Here is a 17501-nt window from a genome sequence, read left to right on the forward strand (position 1 = left end):
GAACTTATCCTCGGCAATGGACAGCCGCTGAAAGGCTTTAAGCACAGCCTCTGATAACCCTGGGCCCAGCTCTCAGGTCCATCAGGGATCACGACCTCTCGATGACCTCCTACCGAAGGATACACAGACACACTTCTATTATAGCACCCAGAACATTTTGTTGCAAGTTTTGTTTGGCTTGTCTGATTCCTCTTGTAGTCTGTGCACTTCTTCATGGAAAGAATTATATTTTTACTGATATTTGCTTTCTTGATCTTCAACAAAATGACTGGCAGATAGAAGGTATTCCATAAATATTGGATGAATCAGGTGCACATGACAGAGGGCACGCCTCTGGTGCATGAACAGACCTGTGCACATGGAAGGGATCCTTTAGTGTGGGGCTCCCTGTGGACTTGATGGATTCGTTCACTCATTAAGTATTTATAGAGCACCTGGTAGGTTTCAAGCATGAGCCATATCACAAACATCCTCTTGGCTTTGAGAAAAAAGTCTTATTCGAATACAGAAAGCATTATTGCATTTTGGTTAGTCATTCTTGCAGATGAGTGCTGAGAAGATGAAAAAGTGGTTAAGCCTGACTGCATAGCACCAGGGTGAGACTTTGCTGCCCCCCAGTGGACTCTCCTGTTCCAGACCAGCTTCTCAGGATGGACCTCCTCTTGTTTAATTTCAGCATAGGAAGCCTGGCATGCCTGGCTTTCCCTGGCCTGGCTCAGACAGCCACCAGCAAATGCTGCTGCAGTCCAAAACGTGGCCAGGGAATATGCGGTGCCCACATCAGAGGGGAGATGCGATGTGTTTCCAACAGAGGACACAGGAAAGACATGTTTGGGGACCATGGAGCTTCTAATCCTTGCTCTTGCCCAGAGGCCCTAACTGACACAAGGCTTTCTCTGCTCATTCCTGATCAAGCCAAGTTCCCTTTCATCTCCTCCATTTCCAAAACCTGTTCTCTGTGAGAACCTGGAACTCATTTACTTGAAGTTATCAATTACTGATGATGAGAGTTTCCTTTCCTCATTCAAAAGATGAGTTCTTCTTGATTTCGTTCTTGTCCAAAACCTGCTTTTAGAAGAGAATTAGAAATTGACCTACTATAAATTATAAAATAGTATAAAAGCTTAAAGATTATTAGTTCCCTGATATCTTCTAGAGGGTCTTCCTATCTAAACAGTATAAAAAGACAGACTAAGTTCTAAGTAGTCGATTGATGACTGGGATTATGTTAGAGGCAAACCGTAAAAAGACAAGTCTAACCGAGGCCCCTCAGATCATTCCAGAAAGGTTGTTATGTTCTTTATCTGCCAAGTTGGACAAACACAGAGGGGAGGAGGAGGAAAGGTCAGGGAGGCAACAGGATCAGTGCCAAGGGGGCAGGGAGGGCGTAGGCTGACTAATTGCACGTCTGAGGTCAGCGGTTAATTAAGGAGAGTGAACCTGTGCAGACAGTGCTCAGGAGGGAGAAATTACACTGAATGATGCGTGACGGGATCTTGGTTACATAAATATTTTTGGTGCAGGGAGCAAAAGGGGGAAAGGGAACAGAGCGTGTCTTGGTGGGTCTCTTCTGCATGAGAACACCTTTGATTTTTTCAGCCGTTCACACCCCCTAATAAGAGGATGCGGAGGAAAAGAGGGGGCTGCGGGCAGAGCCGGAAAGAGAGGTTGGAGGGACTGAGAAGTCCTTGCATCCCGCACGCGGGCCTGTCGGAGCGGGTCTGGGCGGGCGCTGGGCGGAGCCTGCGGAGCATCCTCGGAGCGGCCGCCCCTGAGCACCATGGGAAAATCCTTCCTCCCTCGGACATGGCGCCCACCTGCCCCGCGGCAGCAGCCGGGTCCGGCGCCGCGGTCCGCGGGTCGGGGCAGAAGAGCAGCTCGAGCCTCGGTCGCGGGGCGGAAGGGGAGGGCGGGGGCGGCGGCGGCGGCGGGGGCGGCGGGGGCGCCCGGGGGCCGGGCTGTTAGAGCCGCGGGCGCGCGGGCAGCGGCGGCGGCGGGCTGCGTGCGGCGGGGCGCGGCGGCCCCGGGGCGCAGCCGGCATGGTGTCCCAGGCGCTGCAGCTGCTCCGGCAGGGCGTGTGGGCCGCGCTCACCGGCGGCTGGTACCACGACCCCGAGCAGAGCACGTTCACCAACAGCTGCCACCTCTACCTGTGGCTGTTCCTGCTGCTGCTGCCCCTGGCCCTGCACCTGGTGAGTGGGGGTGGGGGTGGGGGTGGGGCGCCCGGGAGCCGTGAGGATGGAGGCAAGCGGGGAGAGCGCCCCCCACACCTGCGGGCTGCCTCCTGATGGAAGGGGCTGGCGCCCGTTCTTAAGGGGTGGGGTCCAGAAGTGTAAACGTAGTGTTGTAAGATACAGGAGTCCCGGGGATGCCACGGACAGCGTGGGGCACACAGTCAGTAATGTCGTGTTAACTTTATGCGGTGACAGACGGTGGCTGGACTTTCCGCGAGGACCCTTTCACACTGTGTACAAATGTCGAATCACTGTGTTATGCACCACAAACTCATATCCCTCTGCGTGTCAGTTATACCTCAGGCTAAAAGAAGAGAGGTGAAATGAGGAAGGTCTTGGGGAATTTGGGGCAGAGGGAAAGGGGGCCAGGGACTCCCAGGCAGGAGCTCTGGGACTCATTAAGAATTGATGCTGGCTGTTAGGATGAGTCAGGCTGCTTGTCGCTGGGGGAGGTTGAACCTGTTTTGGAGGTGGAAAATCCTAGGCCTCCTGGCTGGTTAGCTGGGCATGCGAGTCAGAATGCAAAATGAATTGTGAAAAGCAAACCTATTTCAGTTGTGGATTTTGCCCCCCTCCCCTCTCTTCCTGCTTTGCTTTGAGAAGGCAGGTTCAATGATCAATTACTTAACTTCCAATTTCTACACCACTATGTAAAGGGATCTATAGATAGAAATAATAATGTGTGAAGCTAATGTAGTTTATGTCAAGTATTGCAGTACCTAGTTGGGGCTTGACACTTTAAGAGGGTTACCATAACCCTCCCCATACTTGCAGAATAACTACAGCGATGACCTTCTTGGGTAAATGAAATATACCTAACTGCTTATTTGAGAAGCTGTAAAGGTAAGGTGCTCCATGTCTTATTACATGTTATGTGTCAAGAATCTAATTTTGATATGTTTCTTAAAGGACTTTATTCCTAAAATGTAATTTAATCATGTTCTCCCAGAGGAAAATCTTCAGTAAGTTTGCATAGCTGATGACTTCCAAGTTTGCCGTTTCTCTTTCTTTCTTTCTTTCTTTTTAAGACTTTATTTATTTATTTGATAGACAGAGATCACAAGTAGGCAGAGAGGCAGGAGGGGGTAGGGGGAAGCAGGCTCCCCACTGAGCAGAGAGACCGATATGGGGCTCGATCTCAAAACCCTGAGATCATGACCTAAGCCAAGCCAAAGACAGAGGCTTAACCCTCTGAGCCACGCAGGCTCCCCTCGTGTTTACTCTTTCTGCATTTTATCCAGAGGGTCAGAATTCTGGCTCTGAAATCAGGCTACCTGGCTTAAACTTTGGGTTCACCTCTTACCAGTTCTGTGACCTTGGAGAAGTTACTTACCTTATCTTAATTTTCATTTCCTTAGCTGTAAAATGAGAAAAATAATATTACCACATGTACAGAGCTGATTTGGGACTTAACTGAGACACTTTTATTCATCTGACTGGTTGTCCCAGGATTGGACTCTCAGACTTGGTTTAAATTTCTGTTTTGGTTCATAGCACCTGTTTGGCCTGATGTTTGACCTATCCAAACCTCAGTTTTCTCAGCCTTAAAATGGGTGTGATAATGATCATATCACAGGAAAAATAAATAAATTTTCATATAAAAGGTATGAAGACAGAGAAGCTGACCCATATAAACCTTCAGTAAATGTAAGTTTCCTTCTTCTTCTATGACCTTGTTCAATATTTTTTCCTGACCTACAGGTCTTGGTGTTTTCTCTTGGCCTAGAGGGGCAGCATAGCTGAGTAGTGAGGAACACAGGGTTGGGTTCAGTCCTGGTTCTTCCGCTTCCTGGTGATGTGAGCTTGAGCGAGCTTCCGCTTCCTGGTTTGTAAAGCAGGGATGAGAGTACCTCCTTCTAGGGCAAATATGAAGGTTGATTGGGTGAATGAATGAATAGTTGATTGAATGAATGAATGAAGGTACTTCTCAGTAACAGGCACATAGTGACTGCTCAGTAGAAACTGGGCTTTTTTTTTTTTTTTTTTTTGCCCTCTTCTCTCATCACTCACTTGCCAGAATCTGTGCATCCTACTCTGTCTCAGCTCTCCTGATTTCCATTCAGCTAAAATTAATTTCTCTTCTCTCTTGCCCTTCTATCATTCTGTATTTGCTGTTAGCACAAAAGCACATTTTGTTTGTAAATGGTTTGTACTTCAATGCTGGAACCTGTATTTACCTCTCCTCCTAGATCAGGAGCTTTTTGAGAGCAGGGGTTTTGATTTTGTTGATTCATCTTGGTTTTTCTTGTTGCATCTAGCGAAGTGCCCTGCATTTGGTTAATACTGATCTCATAGATAATAAACTGGTACAAATAAAATCAACCTGCATCTGTCTTCCTGTTCCATCTGCATTATATAGTCCATCTCAGTATATATTTTGAGTATTTCTGGTCGTGAAAGCAATATATATTCCGCACATCTCAGCAACAACCATATTAGCATTTAATATATAGTCCTACAGATATTTTTTTGGACATATGGGCTCATTTTTTAAATGTAAACTCCTTTTGAGATTTGATATATGCATGTGATCAGAACCCTTAATTTCTATCTAATTATGCTTTATTGAGTAGCTTGATTTCTGACTTGAATTTGTGAATAGGAAATTGTCCTTAGTTAAGTTTCTTTTTAAGGCTATTTAAAAATAATTTTTTTGTGCATCTGAAGAGTTTAGCAAGTAAAAAGCCAATAGCTTAAATGATTTTACTCTTATATTGGATTTTTTGGATCAAATGAGATATGCCAAAATTTTTGTATCTTTCTGCCAGTGTCCTTTCAAGTATTACAGAATATTTTTATGGGAGTGCTGTTATGCTACTTTTTAATATATCTTCCCAAAAATGCAAGTTAGCCTTTTATGTTTCTGGTTTTCTGGTCTCTGAAAGTGACTTCAGTCATAAAAGACCCTCCTTCTCCAGGGGAGGCTTCTGTTCTCTAGGTCTTGATGTTTAACTATCTTCTGAACTTCAGTGCTTGACTCTAATTGTTAAAATCTCTTTAGTTTGTTCTGCTTACAGGAACTTAGTTCAAAAAAACTACCTGGCTGCTCACTGATAGCAAAGACTTACTTGAAGTTCTGTTATTTAAGGGGCCCTGGACTTTTCTGGTTTTTGCACAATTTGAGTTTAAACATGTTTAATCAATATGGTTCTACTGTAGGGAAAACCCACCTTTTAATTTAAAGGGGACTTTGAGTATGTAAATTATAACTTCATTATTAATTATTGAGACAGACTTATCTCTGAGCCCTAGAGTTTACTTAGACCTCATGAGTAATGTGGAATAAACAAAAGATTATTTATTAGTAGTTACAAAGTATTTACATATTTTTGGGAAATGATGAACTAAAAGCATTAAGCCAATTTGGATAATTTGGAAAAGAGTTCTACTTTGATTTATTATCAGTGTCATTTTCTTTTGGGCAAACTAAAAGATGCATTTGTCATTAGAGACACTTAAATGTTCACTTATTACACATGTTCTTGTCCTAATTTTTTTCGAGACAATGAACGGAAATTCATATGGGCTTTAGGACAGGAACACCACGGGCATGATTCTGACCCCGTGTCAGTTCTGACAGCATTGGCTCGTGTCAAAAGGCATCCCTGCTCTACCAGCTATCCATTACCTCCTTCCGCATGCCTCAGTTTTAGCACCTGTAAAATGGGGAGTATGGGTTTCATTTTAGAGATTTAGCAACTGAAATCCAGAAGGAGTGGGTTTCTTGCCCAAGGTCATCTAGACAAGGGGGTAAAATCCAGAATTTTAGTTGAGGTCCTGTTGTAACTGAGTTCTTGGCCTTCGCACAACGCTGTGCTGTCAGATTCATACACGTGAGAGCATGTGAACGCCCTCAAACAGTAGGTGCACATAAAGTGGCATTCTCATTGTCCTGGTGGCAGTATGATTGCCCTGAGCAGAGGGAGAGTTGAGTAGTGGAAAAAATGGGGTGGTAACTTGGTATTTTTCAAGACCCCTTGCAGGGCAAAATTATATTTGATTTTCACAGAAAGCCTGTCTTTTATCTTGTGACTCTAGTTTTATGTTGCCTTTTTCTTTCTTTCTTTTTAAAAAAGGTTTTATTATTTATTTGACAGAGACAGTGTGTGAGCACAGAGGCAGCGAGAGTGGGAGAGGGAGAGGCAGGCTCCTGTGCTGAGTGCTGAGCAGGGAGCCTGACACAGGGCTTGATCCCAGGACCCTGGAATCATGACCTGAGCTGAAGGCAGATGCTTAACCCACTGAGCCACCCAGGCACTCCTCATTTTCTTTTGTTTTAGCTAGACTTTAGCTCTGTTTCCAGTTCTGCTTTTTGATTTAGTGTTAGAATCTTCCTTTGATAGGAACCACTTCATTTCCAGTTGCTGTAATTATCAAACGGGATTACCTATCTCGTGCCAGTGTAGCACTAGACAAAAAGTAACCACTCCATGCATGCGAGCTGTTACAACTGGTCAACCACTCTGCCCTTATAGTCTGTAGCCAGTTCTCCATTTGTGTACATAACAGTTTTTCCTTAGGTTTTGCATTTCTTTGTACCCCTCCTTCCACTCCCACTTCTAACATCTAAGATGCATTTGCATGAATTATGAAAAGTTGGTGATTTCCAGAAGTGAATCTTTCCTGGCTTGGGACTTGGGGACCAGACCTCAGCCTCCATTTGACCCTATCAGATGGAGGAAGCCTTTGTGCAAAACTCAAACTGCACAGCCTTCTGTGGCAGGCCTGGCTGGGTCTGCTTGGTCATTGTCACCATGTTACATGTACTTCCCATGCTGCTGTCCCCAAAACGTTACCTCTCATCCTTGTCAGTCTTAGTATTTATATATTCAATTTTTCCATAAAGAAGGCTTTTTGTGCTGTGGAATCACAGGGACCATACTATCTCTCTTTTGACTCTGAGAAGCTTGTTATCTGGTCCTTTGACTTTTGGGGGTTTATTTATTCTCACCTGACCCTTTGTATTTTTCCATAACTTACTTGCATGTCTGAGCCTCCTTCCTTCTGCCCTCGCCTGTCTACAACAGACAAGGGTTGGAGGTGAAGCAGCTGTAACTTGCAGATGCTTAAAGGCCTTCTTTCCTGGCCCTGGGCCTCGGGAGAAGTGCAGATCCAAGTCTTCTAGATTTGGGCTCAACGCCATCCCATGCAGTTCTCTTTAAAATTCTGCTGTTCCATGGGGCGCCTGGGTGGTTCAGTGGGTTAAGCCTCTGCCTTTGGCTCAGGTCATGATCTCAGGGTCCTGGGATCGAGCCCTGCATCGGGCTCTCTGCTCAGCAGGTTGCTGCTTCCCTGTCCTCTCTCTCTGCCTGCCTCTCTCTCTGCCTGCTTGTGATCTCTGTCTGTCAAATAAATAAATAAAATCTTTTTTTTTTTTTTTTTTTTTGGCTGTTCCAGGTGGCTCTTGGGACTGTGTGTGCACAGTCTTGGCTCCGTGAGGACTTTACCTTCCTGGGGCCAGCTCTTTCACTAGGGGTGTCCATCCATCCGTGGGGTATCCCAGGGCAGTCATCTTCGACCTCTCAAAGGTCATAACCCCTTGGCTGATGATCGCCACCCTTCTGCAGAATTCCTCCTGCTCACCCTCATCTCCTGCCACTTAACCACATGGGTGTTGTGGGCAGGTTACATTTTGTGACTGTGGCAATGGAACCAGCACTTGCCTGGCCCTGGGATGTCAGCCTTTGGAGCACCGTCCAAAAATAGTGCTCTTTACCCCTCTCTTTCTGTTCTAGTATTTCAAGTTCATGACTAATTTTCTGGCGGTTAAATTTATGTCTCCCAACCCACCCCCACTTCCCTTGGAGCTTTTTGAGATTTCTCCCAATTAGTAACTAGTTATATTTGGATGCTGCCTCCTCAGAGGTACTGTTAGTTTTTCCGATTGTGATGTCTAATACTTTAATACCCTTGATGGGTTTTTGTTCTGTTTTGGTTTTTGGGTTTTTGTTTGTTTTTTGTTTGTTTGTTTGTTTGCAGGGAAGTTGGTAAGTAATGATTGTTTTCCTGATTTTAACCTCTTGGTCTCTCAGATGGTTACTTTGAAGTTTTAACCACTTTATCCTGTCTGAATCTCTTTTCCACATCCCATGGAAGAAAAACATGGAAGAAAAAACAGTTCTTAGTGGTACTCAGATTTTCCCCTTGTTTTCTGATAAATCTTTCCCCATTAATGTTTATTGTATTATTATTATAAACTAGGCAATAGCAACAGCCGATGCTCTCCAAACACATACAGGGCAGGCCCTCTCCTAAGAGCTCTGCAGGCCCTCAGCTACCTCATCCTCACAACCCAGAGAGCCACTGCCCTGATTCCCATGTTACGGTTGATGTCATTGGCACAGAGAGGGTGGCTGACCTGCATCAGGGTGCACGGCCAGTTGTGACCTAACCCGAGGGACAGTCCCAGCAGCCGGTGCTCATACCAGCCGGCCCAGCCACCTGATAAGGTCACTTCACAACACAGGCGTCTACATCCTGCATGTGGGCATGGAGAGGTACAAACTCCGAAAATGTGCAAAAGACCATCTGGAGAAAAGTTAACTTCCCCCTTGTCTTTAGTATCTCATCTGAGAGGCCAGCACTGCATATGAGCTCTTGTGTGTGTTCCAAGGATATTTTATCCACGGTGGTTGGGGGGGAAGTTTGGTGTGGGGGTACTGGGCTGAACCATAAAGCAGCCTTATTTGTCCTCTGTTGCCCTTATGGTTTGCTCTCGATTAAGGGTTTTTTTCCTGCTCCTGGATAAAAGCATGCACAAGCCCCAGGACTCAGCTCACAAGTAATAAAAGTCATAGAGATGTTTTAAGGAACAAAACACAGACTAGACTGAGATTTCAGAATGTCCCATTCTGTATGGTGATCAAAGCTCCAACCATTCACTAAGGATGGTACACTGGGTCCCATTCTCCCCTTCCCTCACATGTTGGTTGATGTTTCTGATGCTTTTAGTCTTGATGAGCTGGAAAGTTCTTTGTTGACTGGCACAATGCTAAGCTGATTCTGGGCTCTAGAAGTCTGGCACGGGTTCCCTGCTGCACCTCTCTGGCAAGGCCTTCCCCAGGTTCTTTGGAGACCCTGTTCTCCTTGCCAGCACTCTGTCCCTTACAGGACATGGTTTCTCAGAATTGGCAGTTCACCAAAGTGGCTTCTGCAGGAGTCATACTCCATTCACATTCTCCTTCTCACTTCCCTCTCAAACTGGGGGGACTCATAGTGAGTCTCTGAGTGGTCCCACGGCAGTGTTGCTGTCTTGATTGGGGCAGGTGCATAGGACTCACTGAATACCATTGGTCCCCTCCAAAACCCTTCACAAGTCCTCTCTCTCTGGCCTATACTACATCTCCATTTTGGGTGAGAGATTTCAGAGTATTCTAATTCACTTTCATAACCCATTTAGAAGTTTCTAGATGTGGTTTTACTAGAAGTTGGTTGGAATCTAATTTTTATCCCATCTTGGCTTTTTGTCAACACGTCCAAGTGAAAATTTTGTTATAAACATATGCAGTCATTTGTACATATATTTTTATTTTTCCACTTTATGGAACATCTCAGACATCAGTACATAAAGAGGTACATCATTATTTTTGATGTTCACATAGTTCCACTGTATGAGTAAAGGGTGATTTATTTGACCTATCTCCTGGGAAGGATACTTGGATTTTCATATGACCTTTACCCTAATGTGAATATTTGGCTATTTGTATTACGTTTCATTGAATATTTGAACATATATACGTCAGTCTGGATGTGCTAGCTTGTGCTGATCTAACAAATAACCTTAAAATGTCTTTGACTTTACCAAGTTTATTTTTTATTCCATTATATGTCCAACATGGTCAGTAGGGGTTGGGAGGCATGGTTAGTTGGGGGTCCTGCTCACTGCAGGCATATAGGCACCTTGGCTAATAGAATCTCCATTTTGGGTTGGCTACGGGTCTTCTACCCCTCATCCCCACCCTGGCCATTGTCATTGCCAGTCACTGTGATGGAGGGAGGGAGAGAGAGAAGGTCATGCAGTCACTCTTGAAGATCCTGCCTAGAAATGGCAAATACCTCTGCACTCAGACTTCTTTTTCAGGGCAAGTTGCATGGTCACACCTAACTCCAAAAGGAGAGGAAAGTGCAGTCGTACCCTGTGTCCAGGGAGGAACTGGATATATTTGTTGGGCAGCACTTATATCTATGCCATCAAACAAAGGGCCAGATGTTCTGAGGGGTACTGGGGAGACAGCAGACAAAAGATAGATCGGGATCTCTCCTCATGAAGTCGGCAGAGAAAGGCAAACAGGCATAAATAAAATAACGACAGTTGTTATACGAGAAGCACAAAGTGCTGTATAGTGAAGATGGAAGACCCCATCTTGGCTTTTGTATTTAGGGAAGGTTTCCCAGAGGAAATGGCTTCTGATCTGAGACCCGACAAATGCCTACAGACTTAGCCATGCAAAAAACTGGGTAGATGGTGAGGAATTGGGATCAAATTCTCAATATAGTGAGACACATGGATGCTGTTTTTTTGTTTTTTGTTTTCTTTCAGGTTTTTGGTCAAATTTGAAGTAGGATATTACTTTTTTTTTCATGCTATGCATCTTTTTAAAAATTTATTTTTATTCATTTTCAGCATAACAGTATTCATTATTTTTTCACCACACCCAGTGCTCCATGCAATCCGTGCCCTCTATAATACCCACCACCTGGTGCCCCCAACCTTCCCCCCCCCGCTGCCACTTCAAACCCCTCAGATTATTTTTCAGAGTCCATAGTCTCTCATGGTTCACCTCCCCTTCTTTTTTATTGCCTACATTTTATCTTTGAAAGCTTCTTGTGCACAAAAAAGTTACAAAAACACTGAATGGATACTATATGCCCTTCACTTAGATTCACCAGTTCTTAATAATTTGCCACATTCCTTTCATCATTCTCTTAGTATATTTATATGTTTTTTTGATTCCGCTGTATCATTTCAGAATGAGTTGCAGGCATCAGACTCTCTTGGGGTTCCTGGATGACTCAGATGATTCAGCCTCTGACTCTTGATTTCAGCTCCGGTCATGGTCCGAGTCCAGGGATGGAGCTTAGTGGGGGGTTTGAGGATTCTCTCCCTCTTCCTCTGCCCTTTCTCTCCCTCTCTTAAATAAATGAATTAAGAAAATATTTCTTTAAAAAGGACACTTTCTCCCTAAAAAATGTCAGCAGGTATGTCTTAAGGGGAAAGACATCTCCCACATAATTATCATGTGCAAAAAAATTTTATTAATCTAATGTTGTCTAATGTATAATTCCCGTCCAGTTTTCTGTTTTCCCAATAATGCCCTGCCTAGCTGGAGCTTTTTTTGTTTTGCTTTTCTGGATCCAGGATTTAATCAAGGGTCATACATTGCTTCTAGTTGTCATGTCTCTAAATTACATTGTATTCTAGAAGGAGCTCTTCAAACCTTTCTGTTTTCTTTTATGGCATTGAAAGATGTTTTGCAGACTGTTCCTTAATTTGGATATTTTGGATCATTTCCTTGAGATTAGATGTGTGATTACGCTTTCTTTGGCATGAAATCTGCATAAGTAATATATCCTTGTCATGCATAACATCACAGACACGTGATATGACTGTTAGTGCTGGTAAGTCTGGTCACTGGTTAAGGGGGTGTAACCTACATTAATCTATTATAAAGGTACCTATTTGTTCTTTTGTATTTAATAAGTAATCTGTGAGGAGAAATCTAGAGGCAGTATATATTATTGTATTCACCCAAATCTTTCACTCAATGGTGGTAACCTGCTTTGATTCTTGCCTAAAATAATTATTGCAATGGTGGTTGCAAAACAGTGATTTTCTATTTATTGGTTTTCTTCTGTAAAGAAAAGCTCCCCCCGCCGACCCCGTCCCGGTAGTTTTGTTGTGCTTGGTAGAGCTCCTAGACTCATGTTTTTTTAATTCAATGGGTTAAAATCTGTTCCTATGATCATTCTTTTTGATACTCAAATTACACATAATTTGGCAAGTGGGACTTTCTTGCAGCAGTTTCTCCAAACTTTGGATATGTCCCCAGCAGGTTCTGAGTACTTTCTTGCTTTCTGGCTCAGCAAGATAGCCAGGCTTAGACTTTTGCCATCCTAGCCCTGGGAAAAATAGCTGTTTTTCTAAGGAGGCTGAATCATTTTAGTGGGCAATGGCATTTGGAAACAAGATTGAAGGCAGCAGTATTTGTGTTCATTACTACTGGATTGTCTTTACTTTGGGATCCTTTTAGTAGACAGCTGAGGGAGTCTATCTATCTCTGTATCCATCTGCCTATTGAGACTTTATTCTGAAACCTTTAATCTGATACAAGTCAAAGGATTCTTCCTCTCCTTTACTCCTTACACATTTGTACTTTTTCCCACAAGGAGAACTCAAGTTGCCAAAAATTTAATTTTTTTCCATCTCGAAATATTCACAGAAAGTACTACTCCCATACCACTATGAAAATAAATCTTTCAGTAAAGTGCAAAATTGCTCTGAGCTTTTAATTATTATTGTTGAAGAATATGCCAGTAGTGTGTTATGAGAGTGTTGTGTTCTAAAGTTATTTGGGTGGGTGGCTCAGTAGGTTAAGTCTGACTCAGGCTCAGGTCATGACCTCAGGGTCTTGGGATCCAGTCCAGTGTTGGGCTCCCACTCAATGGGGAGTTGACTTGTCCCTCTGCCCCTCCCCCCACTCACGCACATGCGTGTGCACATGCGCTCACTCTCTCTCTTAAACAGTCTTTAAAAAAATAAAGTTAGTTGGATTAATTATTTGAAAGAATGTTTTAATTGGGATTTAAAATTGTGTTAGTTCCAGGTGTACCACACAATGATTTGATATTTGTATGGGAGTCATTCTTTACTTCTATATTTGATTTGTTTTCGTAAGTACATTGTCAGTTTGATGTATGTTTAGGTCCATTTGTGAATTTATAATTTAAGTGTTTTCCCTTCATCCTTGTTGATTTAATAATTTTTGTAAGTATAAAATCTTAATGTGGTTCAGAAAACACATTTCAAAGATATGTTGTTTTACTTTATAAGAAATTTTCTCTGGCTGCTGGGTGGAAGGTAGATTAGAGAAAAAGCAGAAATAGAAGGGGACATTCAGAGGCTTTTTTAGTGGCTTAGCCAAGAGACGGTGGTGGCATTAAGAGGGAGGCACTTGAATTGTATTTTCATAAGATTTAGTGATACGTTCATTTTGGGGGTGGAAGAGTGAAGATGAGGGAGGAATCAAGGTCATCTGGTTTGAACAGCAGCTGTATGAGCTTCCATTGCCGAAGATGGGAGAGGTAGGAGAGGACAGTTGGTGGGAAGAGCAGGGAAACCAAACATCTAATTTCATACATATTAATTTGGAGTTTCCTTCTAGATATCAAAGTGGAGATGTTGAACAGATAGATGTAGATGTTGAGTAGATAGTCAGATATAGGAAGCAAGAGTAGCTAGAGGTTAGAATTTGAACATCATCCATGTAGAGATTCTATTTACTATCAAGGGACTAAGTGAGAGCTCCTAGAGAAGATGTGGAGAAAGAGGGAAGATTTGATCTCCACCTCTTTACCTTTCTCTGCAGGCAGTAAAAACGTCTGCCTTGTTCCCTGCTTCTTCTCAAAACACCATATCTGAGTTTATTATCCTGTGGTATTGATGAACGATGTGTAGATGATGGTGATGGTGACAAGTAATACTAACATTTCGGAGCTTATTACATTTCAGATGGTGAGGTCCAAGGAGCTCTTTGTAGACGTAGGGCAAACAGGTGGTATGGGTGAGTCAAGGAAAAAACTGGAGACCATGGCATCTTGCATTAAATGTTTCCCTTTACAGACATTGACAAGAATATTCTCAGTGGCGTGCTCAGGAGTTGAAGCCAGATTGCTGTGCGTTTCAGAGGCAGTGGGAGGTGAAGGAGTGCAGACAGCTGGTGAGAACGGTTCTGTCGTGCGGGGAGCAGAGAAATGGCACAATATCTGGGGAGAAGTTTGGATTCAAGAGAGGCTTATCCCTCCACTAACTGCAGGAAGGTGGGGATGCAATCTGACTTCTCCTCTGCTGCTGGTGTGGTGCTTTATACCACTCTCTCTTTCCACTAATGGAATCTAACTTGGTAAGAAAAGACACAGTTTTGATAGTGCATATACAGTTTGTGGTCAGGCTTATTTCAGTATACTCACTGCAACGTTGCAGCCAGGATCCAGATGATTAAACATGGGGTTTGAAAACCCTGACGTTATTCTTTGTGTTGGATTTCCTTGAAGTTCAAATCTGCTGTTGTTTCCAAGATAACCTTTGTTTAACTATTTATGTGACAATTACACGTTTTTTGGTGGCATTTGTGTAATAATTATATACTTTTCCCACATCATGGGAAACTTGTACTTTAAGAAGACCATTGGCTCAAATGAAAATAATTTTAACTCTTTTATTGATATTGATTGATCTTAAATATGGAAGTTTTAGACTATGAGGGACCTGAGTAATTTTTTTTTATATTGGATTCCGTGGATGGTTTAGTTCCTTCCCTCAAAATCTTTATCATCTAAAAAAAAAAAAAAAAATCAAGAGAACCAGTGCTTATTTGCCTTTGGTCTCCCTCATCTTTTAATAACATCTTCTTCCTTTCAAGATGGCAACTAGATTCTAGATAATCAGGGGAGAATGAAAATCCCTGACTATAGGAAATATCTCTGACACAAATATTTTCTCTAGAAAACAACTGTCTTGGCTTATTTCATAATTATTTTTTGATTGATATAATATTATATTATAAAATATAGATATTATATATTACAATAATATATAAATGATGTATGATATATATTATTATAATATAATACAATAATAATATTGATTATTATTAATACTCCCGACTGTCTACACAGATAATAAAAACATTTGCTCTGTTGCCCTTTTCTCTATCATGAAACATCTTTTTTTTTTTTTTTAAGATTTATTCATTTATTTGACAGAGAGATCACAAGTAGGCAGAGAGGCGGGCAGAGAGAGAGGGGGAAGCAGGCTCCCTGCCTAGCAGAGATCCAGATGCGGGGCTTGATTCCAGGACCCTGAGATCATGACCTGAGCCATAGGCAGAGGCTTAACCCACTGAACCAGCCAGGGGCTCCTATTGTGAAACATCTTATCTGAACTTTTTATTCCATGGTTTGATTAATGATGCATACATAAGGATGATGATGGTGGTGATGATAAGTGACACTAACATTTGAGTGCTTATTAAATTTTGGAAAACATATGAATAAAATAATTAACAACCTGTTAAGAACTATTATTCCCATCTCACAGAAGAAACAGATTTAGAGAGGCTAAATAACTTCCCCAAGTTGCAAAATTGTGAAAATGAGAAAAATTTAAAACATATAGACATACATTACTATCATAAATATTGATTTATTCACTAATATTTTTGAGTAACTATTTGCTGGATACCAGGCTGGGTGTTGGGAGTATAGTGGAGAAAAAGTTGGATCTGGCTGTTATCCTCATGGAACTTATTACCCTTGCATGACTCTTAGGAATAAGTAAGAATAAAGAAAGAAAATATAAACACCTTAAAGGGACACAAACAGAGAGTTGACACAGAGAAATATACCTAGGTACATACATATATAACCCATAAGCATGTGAATGATTATTTTACTAATAATCCAAAGAGTATGTATTAAAATAATGTGATTTTGGAATGTCTAGATAGCAGAGATTTAAAAGATAGCACCTAATGCACCTTAAAATTAATTAATTAATTAATTTTTTGAGAGAGAGAGAGAGAGAGACCATGCATGAGTGGGTGGAGGGCCAGAGAGAGAGAGAGAGAATCTCAAGCAGACTCCCTGCTGGGGTGGGGAGCCCGATGTGGGACTTGATCTCAAGCTCCTGAGATCATGACCTGAGCTGAAATCATGAGTCAGTAAACCACCCAAGCATCCCCACTTAATGTATTTTAAATAAATAGCCATTCTCAAGAATTTAGAGGCATGTATGTACAAGGTGAGTCACCAGAGCACTATTTGTTATAGCAAAGGACTAGACACAGATCTCTATTGATACGGAGCTGGCTGATGAATTCTGGTATGTCCACATAGCAGAGTGCTGTGCAGTTAGAAGAACGTGGTTGAGGAAGTAGGCTGCTGTAAAAATGATTTCCAGGACCCACTCTTGTGGGGAAAAAAAAATAGTAGAAGCTATGTATAGACTAGAAAGGAGGAGGGAAATATGAAGCATGTATCCAGCTGCTTATGTTCCACATAAGGACGTACGTATAGAAGACACAATAAAAGAATAAATTTTTAAAAATTGATAAAAAATAAGCTGAGGGAAAGAATGGGGGAAGGCAACAGAGTTAGCAACAAGAAATGAACTTGTTTCCTAATTTGGTGGCTCACTCAAAAAATATTTTAAATGACTTTAAACACAGAACTTCTGGGGACCCTGTGTGAGTCAGTTGATTAAAGGTTTGCCTTCAGCTCGGGTCATGAACTCAGGTCCTGGGATCGAGCCCCGCATTTGGTTCCCTGCTCAGTGGGAGTCTGCATCTTCCCACCCCAGCCCTTCACCCCCGCTCATGCTCTTTCTCTTGATCTGCTGTCAAATAAATAAATAAATAAAATAAATAAAATCATTAAGAAAATAAACACAGAGCTTCAAAGCCTAGGGGTATAATCTAAAGACAAAACAGCTACAAAGAAATCTTAAATTGACTTTAGTTTTCTTACTGCCCTCATAAAATTTTATATTATTATTTTGAAATTTTATGATATATATATATGTAAAGAAAATAAGAAATCATGTTATTATTTTGAGGAATCATGATTTTGACAATGAAAGGAAACATATAAATCAAATCCCAGAAGTTACATAGATCCTTGTCATCTTTCATTTGAACTGGAAATGCCCACTGAAATCATGATTTATTTTTTTTTCCTTGAAGAATATGTATTTTTGGGGGTCCCTGGGTGGCTCAGTGGGTTAAAGCCTCTGCCTTTGGCTTGGATTATGATCCTGGGATCAAGTCCCGCATTGGGCTCTCTGGGAAGCCTGCTTCCCTTCTCTCTCTGCCTGCCTCTCTGCCTACTTGTGATCTCTGTCTGTCAAATTAAAAAAAATGTATTTTTTAGCTCTATTAAAACACCTAAAGCAACAATAACTCAATAAGAATGTGCAAATCCCACACTCAGATTCTGGGCTCTAAATGCCATTTCCTTCCAGAAGGAACAAAGGCTCATTGAAGAAACAGCCCA

At 42.1% G+C, this 17501-nt stretch overlaps 1 protein-coding gene across 2 annotated transcripts in view; it reads left to right on the top strand.

Annotated features, from left to right (window-relative positions):
- The window catches only part of PCNX2 (pecanex 2), a 313350-nt gene that overhangs the window by 22133 nt on the left and 273716 nt on the right, over positions 1-17501 (top strand). The window contains exon 1 of one of the 2 annotated variants that reach the window (XM_059397305.1): positions 1998-2192. The exons of the other annotated variant lie outside the window; for it this stretch is intronic. Coding sequence (XP_059253288.1) covers positions 2040-2192 — 153 coding nt within the window. The 5' untranslated portion in view covers positions 1998-2039. Of the gene's footprint in view, positions 1-1997; positions 2193-17501 lie in introns of those variants that run through there. 2 annotated transcript variants of the gene reach the window in all.

The sequence above is a fragment of the Mustela nigripes genome, chromosome 4 (genome assembly GCF_022355385.1).
Source record: "Mustela nigripes isolate SB6536 chromosome 4, MUSNIG.SB6536, whole genome shotgun sequence".
Lineage (NCBI taxonomy): Eukaryota > Metazoa > Chordata > Mammalia > Carnivora > Mustelidae > Mustela > Mustela nigripes.